Source organism: Monocercomonoides exilis, assembly GCF_001643675.1.
Source record: "Monocercomonoides exilis strain PA203 chromosome Unknown scaffold3-2548433, whole genome shotgun sequence".
NCBI classification, from domain to species: domain Eukaryota; phylum Preaxostyla; order Oxymonadida; family Polymastigidae; genus Monocercomonoides; species Monocercomonoides exilis.
Window position 1 is genome coordinate 1,226,873 of NW_027150548.1, and position 18,519 is coordinate 1,245,391.

At 38.2% G+C, this 18,519-nt stretch overlaps 7 protein-coding genes across 7 annotated transcripts; 6 read left to right on the plus strand and 1 right to left on the minus strand.

Moving 5' to 3' along the window:
• Positions 1-297: 297 nt before the first annotated feature.
• On the plus strand, positions 298-1,335 carry MONOS_14362 (putative nascent polypeptide-associated complex subunit beta). The gene is made up of 4 exons (XM_067867159.1): positions 298-325; positions 380-637; positions 692-748; positions 808-1,335. The coding sequence occupies exons 2-4, from the start codon at positions 382-384 to the stop codon at positions 1,110-1,112; spliced, it is 618 nt and encodes a 205-aa protein (XP_067735251.1). The 5' UTR covers positions 298-325; positions 380-381; the 3' UTR covers positions 1,113-1,335.
• Positions 1,336-1,413: 78 nt separating this feature from the next.
• Positions 1,414-2,546, plus strand: MONOS_16961 (putative GABA(A) receptor-associated protein). Its single transcript, XM_067869839.1, has 5 exons — positions 1,414-1,504; positions 1,552-1,613; positions 1,695-1,710; positions 1,796-1,859; positions 1,940-2,546. Exons 1-5 carry the CDS (start codon positions 1,434-1,436, stop codon positions 2,099-2,101), a joined length of 375 nt encoding a protein of 124 aa, XP_067735252.1. The 5' UTR covers positions 1,414-1,433; the 3' UTR covers positions 2,102-2,546.
• A 126-nt stretch (positions 2,547-2,672) lies between these two features.
• Positions 2,673-6,342, plus strand: MONOS_14363 (putative centrosomal protein; the record flags this gene model as incomplete). Its single annotated transcript, XM_067867160.1, has 4 exons — positions 2,673-2,785; positions 2,857-3,036; positions 3,095-3,338; positions 3,458-6,342. 4 exons carry the CDS (start codon positions 2,673-2,675, stop codon positions 6,134-6,136), a joined length of 3,216 nt encoding a protein of 1,071 aa, XP_067735253.1. The 3' UTR covers positions 6,137-6,342.
• A 129-nt stretch (positions 6,343-6,471) lies between these two features.
• On the plus strand, positions 6,472-7,651 carry MONOS_14364 (uncharacterized protein; the record flags this gene model as incomplete). The annotated part of the gene is made up of 2 exons (XM_067867161.1): positions 6,472-7,098; positions 7,373-7,651. The coding sequence occupies 2 exons, from the start codon at positions 6,472-6,474 to the stop codon at positions 7,649-7,651; spliced, it is 906 nt and encodes a 301-aa protein (XP_067735254.1).
• Positions 7,652-9,163: 1,512 nt separating this feature from the next.
• MONOS_9407 (uncharacterized protein) lies at positions 9,164-10,066 on the minus strand (the record flags this gene model as incomplete). Its single annotated transcript, XM_067879907.1, has 2 exons — positions 9,164-9,685; positions 9,929-10,066. The coding sequence occupies 2 exons, from the start codon at positions 10,064-10,066 to the stop codon at positions 9,164-9,166; spliced, it is 660 nt and encodes a 219-aa protein (XP_067735255.1).
• Positions 10,067-10,731: 665 nt separating this feature from the next.
• On the plus strand, positions 10,732-11,682 carry MONOS_9408 (uncharacterized protein; the record flags this gene model as incomplete). The annotated part of the gene is made up of 1 exon (XM_067879908.1): positions 10,732-11,682. One exon carries the CDS (start codon positions 10,732-10,734, stop codon positions 11,680-11,682), a length of 951 nt encoding a protein of 316 aa, XP_067735256.1.
• Positions 11,683-11,750: 68 nt separating this feature from the next.
• MONOS_9409 (uncharacterized protein) lies at positions 11,751-18,265 on the plus strand (the record flags this gene model as incomplete). Its single annotated transcript, XM_067879909.1, has 1 exon — positions 11,751-18,265. The coding sequence occupies one exon, from the start codon at positions 11,751-11,753 to the stop codon at positions 18,018-18,020; it is 6,270 nt and encodes a 2,089-aa protein (XP_067735257.1). The 3' UTR covers positions 18,021-18,265.
• Between the last annotated feature and the right edge of the window lie 254 nt (positions 18,266-18,519).

Sequence of the window (18,519 nt, forward strand, 5' to 3'; positions counted from 1 at the left end):
ATAATGTCAGTTAATTGTGTTTCAAAATGGAGATATTACAAATCATACAACAAAACAATTAATAAGATATTTTTTGATAATTTCTCTATATTGTTTAACTTTCATAAAAATAAATCATCTTTCTTTTTGATTGGTCCACTTTACGAGAATTTGATAAATTAAAAAAATTTTTGATCATCTCTTTTGAAACAAACTTTTTATATTTTATATTCAGTTGTGCAAATGAAATAAAACCATGCCATTCAGCAAATGAAAAAATAAACCAACATTTGTTGAGAGATATTTACGATAAATGTATTTAGATCAACATTAGATCACACAAAACGTTTGCGATCTTCATCATTATGAGTCTTAACAATATCATTATTAACTATTTTAGACATGGGAAAATCGGATTCCTCAAAACCAAGACCAAAAGTGTCGCTTGAAAAGTTGAAGGCAATGGCATCTCAAGTTAGAACTGGAGGAAAGGGTTCAATCCGAAGAAAGACAAAAACAATTCATCATGCATCTGAAGATAATGGCAAAAAAGTCATGTCTTTCATCCAATCCAATCAGTGCCATGAACTTCCGTCAATTGACGAAGTTGACTTTATCAAAAACGACAATGAAACTCTTCAATTCAACAAGCCAAAAGGTTAGCATTTTTTGAGTATATTAAGAATTAAATTGATTGTGTTTGAATATGTAGTGTTTGCAAATCTTGGCGCAAACCTCACAATTGTTCAGGGAAAGTATGAGACACAAGGTTCGTATAATTGAGAACTATTCAGAGTTGATTAATTCACAAATATTAATTTATTTTAGCACCACCCACAGCAGCTGCAGAAGCTGATAAATCAAAAGAAACACAAGAGAAATCAAACAAGAAATCCAAGAAATCAAACAAGAAAGATCAAAGCATTCCAGCTGATGCTGTTGCAAGCTTTGATGAACCAGAAGCCAAAAAAGAGGAGAAGAAACCTCAACCAGAGAAAAAGGAAGAGAAAAAACAAGAAGTGAAGCCAAAGGCCGAACAGAAAAAGGAAGAAAAGAAAGCACAACCAAAACCAAAAGCTGAACAAAAGAAGGAAGAGAAGAAAGACAAAAAGAAAGGAGGAAACAAACAGTAGTTGAAAGACACTGAAATTTCTATCTTTCTTTCCATCTCAACAATTCTGACGATACTGGAATCCTTTAATATTATTTATTAACATGCATAAAGACTAATTATAGAACTGTTTTTTTGATCACTTCCTCACAAACTTTATGCATGCAATTTATTCTATTTCGCTTCTCATTTTTTCAACCATACAAACAACGAATCAAAAAATGAAATATTGTTTGCTATTATGATCAATGAGTTATTGTGAAAATTAAAGAAAGACATTTTCTTATATTGAATAATTAAAAAGATTTTTTTTATTATGTGCTACTGATCTTTAGAAATAATTATGCAAAAAGAATCGTCTTTTAAGGCAAAATATCCATTAGAAGTGCGCAGGAATGAAGCAGAGAAAATGCTGTTTGCAATGAGATTAATTAATTTTATTCACAAGTTGTGATAATCAGCCAGAAATATCCTGATAGAATACCAGTTATTTGTGAAAAAGCTAAACGAAGCGACATTCCAGGTTGAATTTTCTATCCAAACATTCTTTTATATTGTGTTTATTATTTTATTTTATTTTATTTTTTATTCTCTGTATTTGTAGAGATTGACAAGAAAAAGTATGAATAATTGAAAATTATGAAAATAACTGTTGGCTTCTGTTTTAATGTGTTGCTTTTCCACAAAACATTTCATATTATTCAGATTTTTGGTTCAGAGTGATATGACAATTGGTCAATTTGTTTTTGTTGTCCGGAAACGAATTAAGGCATGTTTTTGAATTGTTACATTTTTCCTTCTTTCATTTTTTTATACTTTTAAAAATTCAAAACTTTGCGCAAACAATAGCTAAGCCCTGAAAAAGCTATCTTTGTGTTTATTGATAATTCTATTCCTCCATCTGCAGCCGTTCTTTCAACCGTTTATGCAAACTATAAAACTAAACATTCCAATGATGATGGATTTCTCTATGTGACGTATTCCGGAGAAAACACTTTTGGGTTGAACTAGTGCAGTTCCTTGCTTATTGTTGTAGTATAGATATGATTTTATTTTCTGTTTTGTAGAATATTGAATTCTCATTGAACTTTTTCCATGTTTATTGAATCTTTGTCAGAGTTTAATTTCAAATGTGTATTCATTTTTTATTATCTGTCATTTTATGAAACATTGTTACATACGTTGTTATTAATTTTTCTTTGAATGTTATTATTTGCATTCACAAAGAGTATTATTTTTGTTTGATACTTTTTTGCATAAATCAACAAACTGTTGAACATCATTTGATAAAAATGTGTTTTAATAAGAGCATGTCCATGGTCCATTGAGGCGATATGATATTTGCACAATAGCAATTGTTTTAGCAACATTTTCCTTTCATTCTGTTTTTTTGTTAATGTTTCTTTTCTGTGTTTTCACTTAATTGAGTGAAACAAGGACTAGCAATTCTGTTTAATGAAAAGCACACAGTTTTGATTGAAATTTATTTCCCGAAGATAAATATATTTATTAAATTGGAATATTCAATCAAACAAAAAAAATTTGAATAGTTAATGATTTATTATTATTATACTCAGATCAAATGTTGAAAGCTCTTTCTTTTTCAATTGAGTACTGCTCGTCAGAAGATTCATCAAGACCCGTACAAAATTTGATCAACAATGATACTAACAATCCGGGATGGCAATCATCATTGTGTGCAAAATACATTTAGAATTGTTTTTTGTTTTCTTTATTTATCATATTTTTTTGCTTTATTGCAAAAGGCATGCATCATTTCCTCAAGAACTTATATTCAGATTTCATGATGGGCTGTGTCAAATCACAACGTTACAGATTTTGAGTCATGAATTCAAGATTCCAACCGAAGTATCTGTCTATATTGGATTACTTCCTTCTGAAAAAGAATATGGATCTTTCCAACAAGCAACTTTTATGAAATTGGGGTTCTTTAATTCTATTTAAATTTTTCAATGTGAAATCCATTTTTTGACTCTTTTTCAGGAGTACAACCTTTGCTGATAATCAATTAAATCACTTTGAATTCAATGAACTAAAATCTTTTAATCTTGATGCACAAGGTCAATTTATCAAACTCATATTTTCTAAACCACATGATAATGAGTATAACACCGGAAAACAAATTGGAATTAGAGCGATAAAAATTTTGGGAAATGCTGCAATCGTTGCAAAAAAGCAACAACAAGATTTCTTGGCTGGAATTGTGAACGAAGCTTCTCCCCGCATGGTTTTTTCTCATTTGCTTTTGCAATATATAACACTTTTTTTTTGAATCTTTTTTTATGAATATTCAAAACGGTTTTTTTATTTCAACTTTTTTTTCATCATTTTTCCAAACACATCAAGTCTCCAACTGCTCTGCACCGAGGAATTGATCAAAAGCAGACATCAATGTTAGCGATGTCAACGCAGCAGCCCCCTCTGTATGGCTCATTGCGAGCTGATTCGCGATTTCCATATGACTCAACCGCACAGGTTTCAGCAGGGCAATCAAGCTATTCCAAAAATCCGAATGCTGCCGATCCAAAGAAGATCAGCGACGTCGAAGAGATTTCTCCGTTTGTGCCACGGACACAGCTGAGCCGGACGCCTCAGATGAAAGAGGATGTCAAATTGGAGCCTCAGCAGCAGTATTCGAACGCCCCTGATGTCATTTCGCCTCCCAGGTCAATTCACGCCACGCCTTCACATCTTCAGCCAAACACGTATTCACCTCACACATTTCCTTCCCCTTCCCGCCAGCCTGCACATCACAGAGCTCTCTCCATGTCTTCTGTCCCTTCTCGTCCTACTTCTTCTTCTTCTTCTTCTTCTTCTTCTTCTTCTTATACATCTATTTTCCTCCCTCCCCCCAAGCGCTGTCCGCCATTGTCTGTGCTGTTAGCACGGGGTGTGTCAACAGACATGGCTGATCGTGTTGCCGAGTTGTATCTGAACAAAGAGGCCGCTGTGATGGACGAAGACTTTGAGAGTGCAAAGGAATGGCAGACGGAAATCCTGAAGATTATGACAGAGCTGGATGCAAACCTGAGGAAGAGAGAGAAGGAGAAGGAGAAGGGAAGTGGAAGAGAAAGAGAAAGAGAAAGAGAAAGAGAAAGAATGAATGCGAAGAGCCGAGCAGGAGAGGAAGAGGAAGACGAATGGAACCGAATGGACATTGAGGAAGAAGCGAATGATGTGCGAGGGATGGGCATAGGAAAGAGTGGGGCAAAGGGAGAGATGGATGAAGAGGCGTATGCTTCTGATGAGCTCAGAAGGAGGGAGAGTGTGGACATCATAGAAACGACATATGAGGAGATGAAGAGGAGGGTGGAGGAAAGAGAAAGAGAGCTGAGAGAAGAAGAAGAGGAGGAGGAGGAGGAGGAGCAAAAAGCAAAGGAAAGGCAAAGAAGAGCGGAGAAAATGAGAAATGGAAGGATGGAAATTGATGGAAGCGAAGGAAGAATGGAAGAAGACGTTGACGAAGTTGAATTAAATCGAAGGAGAGCAGACGGAAGAAGAGCAGATAGAGAGGATATTCGAATGGACGTTGAGCCATTCAGCAGCAGCAGCAGTGGAGTTAACCACAGCATACGACAGCCATCATCTTACTCTTCATCATCTTCTTCCTCCTCTTCCTCCTCATCTTCCTCATCTTCCTATCCATCCACACAGAATTATGACAAGCCTAATTCATCCGCATCGCCCCGGCAGTCGCCAACGGCAGCGTTTGTGGATGCGATTCTGAAGTCAGACAAGGAAGACCCGCTGACAGAGGCAGACGTGGCTGAAGTGGAGAGGAAAGAGCTGGAGCGCCTGAAGAGACTGGAAGAAGAGAAGAAAGCAGCCCTTTTCAATGCAGACGACCGCCCGCTGCCGTCAGCGCCGAACCCGTTTTACTCGCTTTTTGGTGTTGCTTCTTCTTCTTCTTCCTCTTCTACAGATGCAGCAAATGGAGGAGGAATGGGAGAAGGAAGAGATGATCACAGCCAGAGGAGTATTGCTGGGCAGAGGAGGCTATCAGATGCAGGGAAAGAGCGAGGGATGAGAGGAAGAGACATTCGAGACATTAGTAATAGCAGTGGAAGTGGAAGTGGAAGTAGCAGTGGAACAAGAGAGAAGAATGCAGGCAGATCAATTGTTTCAAGAACAGGTGCTCAAAGAGGAGGAAGAGTTGCTGTGGGGAAACAAGGGGCGATGAGGCCGAACACAGCAGCTGGACAGTCTGGTGGATATCGTTCTGGTTCTTCTTCTTCTTCCTCCTCCTCCTCCTCTGCCATTTCGGCTAATCCAAAACACACTTCTTATTCAAATCTGGCATCTCGTCCAAAAACTGCTGCTGCTTCTTCTTCTGGTTCATCATCTTCTTCTTATTCATCATCTTCAACCACTTCAAATTCTCGCTCAACTCTCACATCTCCACGCAGGGGCATTCCATCTCTCAATTCACATTCACAGCCACAGCCACAGCCACAGCCACAGGTGTCACCACAGCGCAGTAAACAGCAAGCATCATTGCTTCCTCAAAGCGACAATGAAACTTTTCCAATTTCATTACCTTCTTCTTCTTCTTCAATTCCCTCATTTCCTTCAGACAACATATCTTACTCTTCCTCCTCCTCTTCTTCCTCTTCAGACACCCACTGTCCCTTCTGCAACCTCTCCCGTCCTTCCTTCTCCTCTCCCTCTGCTCTTCGGCAGCACCAAGAGATTGAATGCCCGATGCTGACAGAATGCACACGGTGTGGGGGCATAGTGCAAGTGAGGTATTTGGTGGAGCATCTGCTGATTGACTGCGACTACCAGGGCGATTATGTCGAGTGCAATGAATGCGGCGAGGCGGTGCTGGCAACGCGCTTTGAGCAGCACAGAAGGAGCAGCGAGTGTGTTGGCGGTGGGAAGGAGAGGGTGCCGGGGGCAGTGAGATGTATGCTGTGCCATTGCGATGTGGAGAATAACCAGAACGCGTGGTTTGCGCACCTGTGCAGAGATGGAGGGTGTGCGGGGAACCCGAGAACAAGGTTGGCGAAAAGAAAGAGGATGTGAAAGTGTTTTTTATTTTTTATTTTTTATTTTTATTTTTTTTATTTTTGTTGAAATTTTTTTTCGTTTTTAAAAGGTTCTAAATAAATTGTTCAACCAAAAGCCGAAAGAAAATAAATGGAATCTATGAAGATGTTAGATTTTTATAAAAATTCATTTCATTATATTTTATAGAAATATAAAGTGTGCAATCTTTAAAATTTAAAACATTTTTTTTTCACTTCAAAAAAAGATAGACAGATATAAATAGTGGTGAATTTTGATCAACACTTTTCGTAATAAATTAAGGTACCATCTTCAAATTAATTCTTTATATCATCATCTTAATTAATTGAAAAATGGAAAAGAATATTTTTGAGCCACTTTACGCACATGTTCCTGCTAGTATTTTAGAATTTGCAGCACAATTACCAAAAGAACAAAGAGAAAAATGTCATAGTTTATTTTCGAGGAGCGCACCAAATTTACCTATGCCAACTGAATTAGATCGATTTTCAGAATCTCTTGATGTTTTGGAAAAAGCGGATTTTTGGAAGGCTGTGTCTCAAGTTCGAGCTCAATCGACAAATCTTGTTCCATTGCCAAGTTTACCCACTTCTGATAACATTTGCGCATATCCTGCTGCGCCACCGAATCTCGAGGGAGTTAACAGTTCAGTGCCAGTTGCAGATGAAGTTCGTTGTGATCCTCCCACCAATTTAGGAGCTGCTGCCCCGAAGAATAAATGGGAATTAAGCTTTGTTGCACCAATTATTGACGAAGAAGGTGTTCCTTCTCGGCAATTCTTTTCTCAGCTAATGAAAGGAGAAAAAGCGGTAAAAGAGCCGGAGAAAGAAAAAACTCCATTTTTACGTTCGACAGACGTTCAGCGCGAAGTTGCCAGGAAATCAATAGAGAATGAAAGTTTTCAAAACGATAAATGCCTTGATGAAGATCAAAAGTTTGTGTTAACAGAATTTAAGCGAGTTTGGGGAAAAGAGAAAAAAAGAGTTGTCTGCAACAAAAAATTTTATGTAAATGATAAATGCTTAACGTTGATTTCAGCATTAGGTGTTGTAATAGCATTTTTTTGTGATGATTGCTGGATTAATTTTTATTGTTAATGGCATGTCAACTGCTGGTGGAATTGTATTTATTGTTGTTGGAGCACTTGCTATGCTTGCTCTGATCATATTAATGATTTGCTCCTGCTTTTTAACTTCCTTTAGCTCATTGGGAATTGAAAGAGATTTGACATAGAAAGGATTTTGGAGCGATTTAAGAGAATCAATGAAGCCATGTGTGGAGAAAAGAGACAAAAATTGGATAAGAAAAAAAGAATGGAGATGGCTCATGACAAAGAAAGAAAGAAAAGAAGAAGAAGAAATTGATAAAATAGAAGACGAGCGAAAGGAAAAGGAGGAAAATGAAAAAATGATCCTAGAAGCAGCAATTGAAATGGAAAGACTAAAAATAAAGCAGGCAATGGCAGGAGAAATTGAAGATTTGAGCGAGCAGAAATTGACAACCGTGCTGTGAAAGTTATGGTGTCTGTTGACATGGGAACAAGCACAATTCTGAAAGAAGATGAATATGGCAACAAGAAAATGTACGAGAAGCTTTAAAGAAAGAGATTTATTTTTTTTTAAAGTTTTTGAAAATGTTTTGAGATTTTGATAATTTTATAATTGTTTTTGAGAAATATTGTGTTATTTGTTGACGTTTACAATTTAATTTTTCTTTGGATTAATTTATATTTCTTTTTCTGAATCATATTTATGCTTGCTTTAAAGATATTTCATAAAAAAAAAAATTTTTTTTTTAAGTTTCTGTTTGAATGAAGATATTTATGATTAATATGCTGAGCATAAATTGAATTTATTTATTTATTTATTTATTTATTTTTGATAATAATTATGACATATTTTTGTTTTTTCAATAAGATTCTTTTTTGTTATTTTTCGTTTAACTGTTTAGATTTTTTGAATTTAAGTTTACAAAAGAAACTTCTGAACAAATTCAATTTATTTAATTAAAGACTATTAAACGTCTTATTTTAATTTTTGTGATGAGCATTATTCCACTAATCTCGCGTTCAACGCACAATTCTTAAAGATTAAATAATTATTTATTAATAATAAGTTATCTGACAAAATTTTAATAAATTTTAAATCTGTTGTTTGAGTGCTGAGAGTGAATGGAACAAAAGTTTTTTCTTTAATCAACTTTCATTAACCAAAAATTTCTAAAAATGAAGTTTGAAAATAAGTTTTGTGAAGGGATAGATTTGTTTGAAAAATCTTAATTTCTGTTTTCCTAACTGATGACAAATTGATATACATCATGTTCAATCTCATCTTCACTGGATTGTGGTTGAAGAATGGTCACAAAATGAAATTTCAACGATTCTTCAATTTTAAAAAAAAATATTGTTCTTTTTGTATTAAAATATGAGCCAAATCAATGAATCAGCTCCACAAATTCAAAAAAATTTTTGACTTTTACTGAATTAAAAAATAATTTTTTAATGAAAATATATAAAACATGGATTATTTTTGGTGATAAATTTTTTCATTTATTAAAAAAAAACATGTTTTGTTCATAACTTTTTCTTCATTGTATCATCATATGTCAAACATTCCCATGCATGCATAAAAAGAATATATATGTAAAAAAAGTGAAAAACATTTGAAATAATTGAACTGAACAAAATTCATATATCAACTAACTTCTTTCTTTTTAATCAACTCTTTTTGAATAAAATAATATGGGCTGCAGAAATATTTCATATCCCCATTTTTCCTGCATCCACAATTGTGTCGAGGAGCTTCCCCACATGAAAGTCGCATTCAATATTGTTACATTGCTGTTGCTAGTTGCTAACTGCTATTATGGAGAAGGCATTGCAGAAAGGCAATATCATCAAAAATGGAACGTGGAGATGCAGGAAGGCAAGATCAGCATTGCAGATAAAAATAGAGATAACAACTATAATTTTTGCAATTCATTGAAGAAAGTAATAAAATCAGCTGACAATCACATTTGCAGCATTCAAACAAGTCTAAATATCTTCAACACCTCCTTGTGTGTGACCCATCTCAATATCATCCCTCTCAGTGGCTGTCCACTCCTCACTGCCCAACACCACTCCGCTGCCTCCATCTGCTCCTCCACTTGCACCATCCACCCACCTTCCCTCACCAACAACCACCACCACCACTGCCCCCTCTTCCTCTCTGCCCATGCCTCCCTCTCCCTCACAAACTTCTCCCTCACCACCCACCAACCTGCCATCCTCTCCTTCCCCCTCTTCTCCACCCCAAACAATCTCCTCCCACATGCCCACTCCCCAATCCCTGCCTCCTTCTCCATCTCCCACTCCTTCTTCTCCTCTTTCGTCTCCCTCGTCCAGCCCTTCCTTTTTTCTCCTTCTTCCCTCTCTTCCCCTTCCCCTTCTCCATCTCCTTCCCTTTCCTCTTCTCCTTCATCTTCCTCATCCTCATCCTCATCATCTTCTTTTTCTTCCCCTTCCTCTTCCCCTTCGATTTCCTCTTCCCCTTCCCCTTCCCTTCTCTATATCCATCACCAATCCCATCCCCACCTCCATATCCACCTCAATCTCCATCTCTCAAACACCCTCTTCTCCAACATCTCATCTCCCCAATCCCATCCATCTCTTCCATCCCTTCCCTCCCACTCACTCAATTCATTCATCTCAACCACTTCTTCCTCTTCCTCTTCTTCCTCTTCCACCAACACCAACACCAATACAATTCCCTCTTTCTCTCTTCATTCATCCCTCTCCATCCACTCAACCATCTTCAAGCACACCCACAACCCCATTGACGGAGCCATTCTCCCAAACCTCAACAGCCCATCCACTTCCATCTTTGCCTTCAACACTTCTTTCCTCCACCAAACACGCTCTTTATCAAATGCTCCTGTTGAATACATCGGATCCCAAACTCAAAAATTGAAACCTGGAAGGTTGACTTCTTTTGATGTTAACAGCCATCGCTTTGAATGGTGTGAATGGAATAATTCATATGGTGGTAGTGATCATGGAGGTGCTCTAAAAGTCAACTGCACAAATGCAAATCTCACAATCACTGCTTGTTCATTCAATAATTGTTCATGCACAGGTAATGGCCATGGTGGAGCGTTATATTGTGATTATTTGTTGAAAATTGATATCACAAAGTCCAATTTCACAAGCTGTTCAGCTGCTCATGGAGGAGCTAATTGTATTGCTGGGCCGCAATCAAATTCTGATTGGATATTCTCAGAAAACAGAGTCGAAAGTTGTTCAATAGCATACTGGTGTGGAACTGGTTGGTATTTTAGGATCAATAACATGACCTCAAACGGTCAATTCCTGTTTTCCAAATGCAAGTGCATTGCAAATTCTGGTGGTGATTCTGCTGGTTCTTTAACATTTTATAATCCTCCAAGCAACAAACCGAGTCAGTTTTTAATTGATGATTGCCAGTTTATCAATAACAAATTGACTGCCTCTTCAACATATGGAGGTGCCGCGATGTGTTTTTATCCTTCAAATTCCTGGATGATCGGGTTCAAATTCATCACTTTCTGCTTCTTCGATAGTAATACTGCTGCAAATGGCAGGGGAAATGATGTGTTCTTTTACGGAAATAGCATCACACAATCCCCATTCGAGAATTGTGGTTCAACAACCCCAACACAAAGAGTCTGGAATAACAATACAGCTGATAACACTGAGTACAATGGCTGGCTCCCACTCATCGCCCAGAACAAAATCGTTGCCAACAGTGGAAGTGATGCTGATGCCTGTGGCAGACCCCAACAGACCCCATGTGCCACCATCGAATATGCCCTCAATAGTTTCATTTCCCTCCTCCAAGACGCCTCCCTCACCCTCCTCACCTCAACATTTGTTCCCACTCAAACACTCACCTTCAGCGCTGTTGACACTAAAATCACTGGAAATGGCACAACTGCCACCACCATCGCCTCCAGTGGCATTCCTCAACCAGCTTCTTCTTTTTCTTCTTCATTTCCTTCTTCATCATCTTCTTCACCAGATCCATCTGCCTCGTCTGCCCTCTTCCAACAGGCCCAGGGCTCCCTCACAGTCTCTGCCCTCGCCATCGCTCACAACTCCACAAATCAAATCACCCCCATCCTCTTCCACCTCTCCGATAACTCCCCTTCCCTCAACCTCAACACAACCACCATCACTGGAACAACCTCCAATTCAATCACCACACCCCTCTTCTTCCTCACTGCTGGCTCCCTCGCCCTCAACCACACAGCAATCACCCAACTCTCCCTCAACAGCCAAAGCATCTTCCACCTCACCTCCCTCACAGCTCCCCTCACCCTCAACTCCTCCAACATCACCCACATCACCTCCACTGCCTCCCCCGCCAGCTGTGTCCTCTCCTCTGCCACCTCCCCTGCCCTCTCCCTCTCCCTCGCCAACTGCACCATCGCCAACATCGACTCAGCTCCACAAAACCAACAGACTGCCACAGATGGCGGGTGCATCTCATTCGCCTCATCTGCCCCTGCCAACTCGTTTTCGGTGAGCAACACCATCTTCTCCACCTGCTCTGTGAGCGAGGATACAAGTTCTGGAGGAAGAGGCGGTGCTCTCATGATCGAGTTCAATGAAGGCTCACAAGTGTCAGAATCCTCCTTTTCCATCACCAATATTGTGTTTTCAGCCAACAAAGCGAGTGTTGGAAGAGATATGTATTTTGTGTGTGAATCATTTGTCGCTTCTGTGAAAGAGCCCATGTTCGCCTTCATGGGAAACATCACTCAGAAAGACAACTCGGTTGTTGGACATGACAGAACAGAGGCATTCGGTGATTGGGATGTCGATTTATTCATATTCTTCGATGGTTTCTTTGACAGTACAATATATGTGGATGGAACATCTGGTGTGGAGGAGGTGTATTGTGGAATAGAAAAGGCACCATGTTACAACGTAAACTACGGAATCGGGCATTTGAAGAGAACACAGAACACAAAACAGGAGATTATTGTTATTTCAAATACGTTGATGGCGGGGTTTGTGGACGTGGGTGGAATATGCATGAAGGCAAAAACTGAGACAATTGTACAGATCGAATGCAAAAGGGAAGTGAGTGGATCTGAAGCGTGCGTGGTGGAATCATCATCGCTGACAGAAATACAGTTCATTGAAATTATTGTTCCATCGAGCTTTAACAGAACAATCTCAGCAGTGATTGAATCGAGCACTCAAAATGGGGAGTTGCACTTGAAGAACTGTGAGATGAGTGTTGTTGGAGGGAAGCAAAACACGATTGGATTTATCTTGATCAAATCGACAGGAAAGATGGTTGAACTGGATTCTGTCACGATTTCAGATGTGAAATCAACAGTTTCGTTGTTTTCAATTTCGCTTTCCTCATCAAATGTGAATGAACAGGAATTCAAAGTGAAGATGTTGAATTGCATACTGGAAAGATTCGAGATTGATGGAGGTGAAGAGGCAACAGTATTTGGAGGGAGTGTGGGAGTTGGAATGGCAATAAATGGAAGCAAGATAGAAGGGGCATTGTCGGAGAAGAGCAAAGAAGGAGGAGCACTGAAAATAGTGTTGAATGAAGGAGGGTTTATGACAATTGAAAATAGTACATTAACTGGATGTGTTTGTGAGAATATGAGTGAGGGAGGAAAAGGAGGAGGAATATATCTGGATTGCAGTTCAAATGAAGAAGGATTTCAGCTTTCATCGATATCGTTTTCTGGATGCTCAGCAACGGTAGGGAAGAACATGTTTGTGAAGAGTGGGAATCTTGTGAACAGTGTGAAAATAGAGCGTTTTGCATTTGATTGCACAGATTACGAGGATGATGGAAATGCATTTGTTGGGGAAGATGGGAAATATGGAGAAATGGATCTTCGAGTGTTTCTTGTTTCTTTGAAGTGGGTGGAGGCGTATGTGTCGACTGGTGGACATGACACATTGGGATGTGGAAGTGAAATGTTCCCATGTGAATCGATGAAAAGTGGAATTGACCACATTGACAGAAGTGGAACAGAAGGAGAAAGGAAAGTGAAAGTGAGGGATGAAGGGACAATTGAAGATTCTTATTCATTCACAGATGCACTTGTGATTGATGGATGTGTGAATGAGGGAGATGAAACCAAGCACAAGCCAATTCATTTTGAAGGTCCAATCAAAGGGAATTCTGCATCATCTGTTATTTCATCAACTGCCTCACTCGACTTGTTATCTTTGAAGCTGCAGATTCCAAGTCAATTTGTACCAAGTATAAATACACTGATCTCATCGAGTGGAGATCTTCAACTCGAAAACTGTTTATTTGAGATCCGATCAACAGATATTATTCAATATTCGTTGATAACCACAACAACTGGAAGTTGCACATTGAAAGGATGCAGTCTGACAGATTGTTCATTTGCCAAATCTCCATTGGTGATGGCTTCTTCTGTTTTGTTTGAAAACAGCAATTTTTCAAACATTGTGAACACTGGAAGCGGTGAAGGAGGTCTTGCAACAGTGACATTAAAAAATGAGGAAGATTTGGTTATAATATCAACAAATGCATCATCTTGCTCACTTTCATCAAGCAATGGGAAAGGAGGATTCTTGTATTTGGATTGTGAAAATTGTTTGAATGAAAATCCATTTATTTTTGATACTGGCGTAACATTTGAGAACAACAATGCAACTTTTGGAAAGAATATGTTCATTTTGGCAAAAGATTTTAATACTTCTGTAACAAATATATCATTCAAATTTGAATATTCCTCAATGAAGGATGATAAAACTCTGTTTGTTGGAAGTGATGACAAACATCAAGAAAAGGATTTATTCATGTTTCTGATTCCATACAGCTCATTTGAGATATTTATTTCATTGAACGGATTTGATGTCACGCGTTGTGGAAGTGAGGAAGAGCCATGCAAAACGATGTGGAAAGGGATGAAAAATATGAAAGAGGAGAATGGAAAGAAAACAATTCATATTGAAGAATCAACAATTATTCGAGATTCATTCAATGTTTCAAATTATCAGATCAAAAAGGATGCGAAGATGGGAGATGAAAATGCGAAAGCAACTTTGAATTTTGAAAAGGCAGTTGGAAGTCAACTGGATTATTTCATGGTGAATGATATTCATCTTGAATTGTCCAATATCCAATTTCAACTAACATCAGGATTTGACAACTCAGCCAAAACGATTATTTCCAGCAAAATTGGAGAATTGGTGATAAGTGAATGTTCATTCCATTCAGAAGCAGGAGCGAACAATGGATTTGATTGTGTATTTGTGGATGTGATTGGAGGAACTGTGGAAGTGAATGATTTATCGATTGAATCATGCAATGTTGGAAACAGTATTTTTGCAATTAACAATGCTGTAGTTGTTTGCCATTTAGTGAATGTTCGAGTGGAATCATTGAATGAAAGCGGCGAATGCCTTCTTCTGATCAAAGGAACTGAATCAACAACAAAGATAAATGAAGCAGACGAGAAAATGAGTCTCAAAATTGATAATTCATCATTTTCAGGGGTGAAAAGAAGTGATAATGGACCAAGCATTTTGGAGTCGAAAAGTGAGAAAAAGATTGATTTGGTTGTAAAGGAGAGCAACATTACAGAAGATAAGGCAGAAGAAAGTGAAAAAGGAGGAGCAATATTCTTCACTTTGGGTTCATCAGGATCAATGAAGATGATTGGCTCAACAATCAGCCATTGCAGCTGCAGCAACAATACAGGAAGAGGAGGAGGAGTGTATTTGGCAACAAAGGAACGAGGAGAATTGAACTTCACATTTGTGGGTATGAAATTCAGTTCAAACACAGCAAGAGTCGGGAATGATATTTTCATTGAATGCTTCAACATCACATCGCAGATCAATGAAACCCAATTCCAGTTTGATCTCCGAGAAGGCCATTACAATCGTTACAATGCGATATATGGAAGAGATGAGTGCAATTTTCCGGACGATACAGATCTGATTGAATTTGTGACGATTCATCAGAGTGACACGATCATTGTGAGCAGTGTGAATGGAACGAATGAGAGACAATGCGGAACAAACACACTTCCATGTTATTCGATTGAGCATGGCCTGATTCATTTGACTTCGGAGCTGATTAGTCAAATACTCGTGATAGAAGAGAGTGTAATTGAAGAAGAGATAAATCTGGAGGAAATGAGTTTGAGCTCGAAAAGCAGAGGTTTGTGTGAAGTTGAAGTGAAAACAGGAATTGAAAAGACAAGAGAGACTTTGATAACAACAACAGGAACAGTTTCATTGGTGAGAGTGAACTTTGTATTTGACTCAATTTTCATCTCTTCACATGAATCACTGATATTGCCAGAAGGAGGAATTCTTGAAATTATGAATTGTTCATTCACCTCAAAACAATCAGCAGAAGAAGGAAATGAATATGCAAGCATTCCATTTCGTATTTTTAATATGGAAAAAGGAGAATTGCAACTTGATGGATGCACAGTATCAAATCTAATTCTTCAAGAATCTGCATTTCATCTTTCTTCTCAACTTCCATCAGTGATTGATTCATTAACGATTTGCCATTCGACAATTTCAAAATCTCTGATAGATATTAATGAGTGCGGGCAATTAACAATTAAGGATTTCAATACAGAAAATATCACAGTTGAAGGAAAAGAAGAATCATTGATATCTTGCTTGTCAATGAAAAAGACGATGCGATTAGCAAATTGCACAATGGGTGGAGTCTGTTCAAAGACTTCAAAAGGGAAATTGATGAAAGTGGAGGATTGCACAGAAGTGAAAATGGACAGTTGCATTTTTGATGGGAATTCAAATGAAAGAAATGAACAGAACATCAACGAAAATGAAGAGATGTGCAAATGGGATGGATCTCTTGTGGATGTTGTGAAGAGTTCTGTGATGATGAAAGACACAACAATATCGAATTCACCAGAAGGTGGAATAACAATGAGTGGAGGGGCATTGACTATTATTGATGGAAGATTTGAGAACAATAATCCAACTATTGAAGGATATCCATCATTGAGAAGAAATATCATCTGTTCAGATGCAGGAACATTGAATGTTAGAAGTTTGAAAGGAGGAGATGGATGGGAAAGAAATACATCGCTTTGGATGTTGAATGATGGGTGCAGTTTTGGAGGGATTGTTTCAGAGAGTGATTCATCGTTCTTCATTCCAGTTCTGGGGAGTGTGGAAGCAAAAGAAGAGACAGATAGAATGAAGCTGATATTCAAAGGAATGCTTCTTGTTCCATGCAATCTGTCATTCTCAATTGTGAAGAGAAAAGGAGAAGAGAAAGAGATTGAAAAACATGATTTTGATTCAAATGGATTTCTATCAGAAAGAGAAGTTGAAGGAAGTGTGGCAAAAGATCTGATCAATGGTTGTGGAAATGAAATGGAAATGAGTGTGCACATTTTGTTTGGGAATGCTGAATCTCCTTCATCAACAAATTCATTCATTCTGAAGAATTCAACTGTATCTGATGGAGATGGAAACATTGCGAAAGGAAGAAATCTGACCAGTTCATTGTGGATAATAATAGTCATGGCAATCATTCTTTTTGTTGTTCTTATTGTTGTAGTTGTTCTGGCTGTTCGATGGAGGAAAGGAAAAGAAGAAATTAGGAAATACAAGGAGATTGTGAACGATAACATCAGAAAAGATCAGAAAGCATTTGAAATGGTGACGATGGAGATGTCGCCAAAGGAGCAGTGGAGGAGAGCAGAGAGCGAGGCAGAGAAGAAGAATGAAGAGAGGATAAAGAAGAGGGTGTATGAGACGAATATGGTGCATTCAGAGTCTGAACAGTATTTGCTGAGTGAGAGTGGATCGACTGAATACATTCTTGGACAAGACTCGGATAAAAATGGAGAATGGGAATTAGAGAAGGAAGAAGAGACACAAAAGCGAATTCCATCACCATCAGTTTCATCCACAGATACAGAAACCACATTTGTTCGAGGGGAGGATCTATTCCCAACAACCTCATCGATGTCGAATCTGGTGGATGCAATGGCATGTTCATCGCCTTATGAAAAGCTGATTGTGGATTTGAGGGATTCGCTGTTCATGCTGCTTCATGGGAAGAATGAGAAGAAAGAGCTGGCGATTGGCACATTGAAGGAGAGAGAAGTGACGGGAACACAGATGCTGTTCTGGGTGGCGAATGGGGCTTTGCACTCGCTTGAAGATGAGGAAGACGAACTTCCCTCTTTGCGAGACCTGAGCCCGCACATTGTGCTTTTGTCAGAGCACATGGTGATCTGCATTGCGCTCCACTCCGACTGCTCCTCTTCATCTGATGATTCGGATTCTTCCTCAATCACATCAACCACGATTGTGACATTTGCCAGTGTTGATGATGATGATGATGATGAAAGAGATTCTCTGCCCTCATCAGCGTTTGAGGATGATGAGGATAAGTGGAAGGAGTGTTTGAGGTGGAAGGCGCCAGAGCTGGTGAAGAACAGGAAGATGGGAGCAACAGAGAAGTCGGTGGCATTCTCGATTGGGATGATGCTGTGGGAGTGTGTGACACTCGAGATCCCGTTTGGAGAATACGAAGGGGAAGTGGCAGGGCAGAAGATTGCTGATGGAGAGAAGCCGAATGAGAGGGGAATTGAAGAGAGCGTGTTGAAGAATGTTGTTGATGCGTGTCTGTCATCAGAGGCATCGAAAAGACCAACGCTCACTGAAGTGAAGAAAGAGCTGGTTGGGCTGTTTCCTGCTGGAACATTTGTTGTGTCGATGACAGATGCGATCATGCTTGAGGAAAGCAGTGAAGAGCAGGATGAAGAAAATGATGAAGGAAAAGAATGTGAAAAGGAAGGGGAAATGGAAGTGAATGAAATGAAAGACATGTTTGACAAGGAATGAGAGCTGAAAACAAAAGAAATTGTTTTCAAAACTGAATATGAAATGAGAGAGAAAGAAAATTATTTCGTCACTTTTGCATCAATTTTGATCAAAACTGAAATTCAAATCATTGAGTTTTAAGATATGTGTGTTGACAGGACGTGGGCTTATGGAAAAGGTGAATTTTGAGATCGGAATGTTTTCAAGAGAGTTTCGTATGATTATATTAATTTTCTTTAAAAGCTGAAAAATTGGAAAAAAAAAAAGGGAAATAAAGTTATCTTTTTGTTGAAATTTTTTAAAAAAATTAATTTATTTGACACACGAATAATACACCAAAAATAATTCTAATTCCAAAAAAGAATAATTCTAATTCCAAAAAAGAATAATTCAAATTCGAAAATTAAAAGTTCAATTTCGTAATTTATTAATTCGATTTTGAAAAGGGATAAATCTATTTCGAAATTGATTTTAAACAGAAAATGAAAATATAAACTGTTGATGGATTTCTGATAATTTC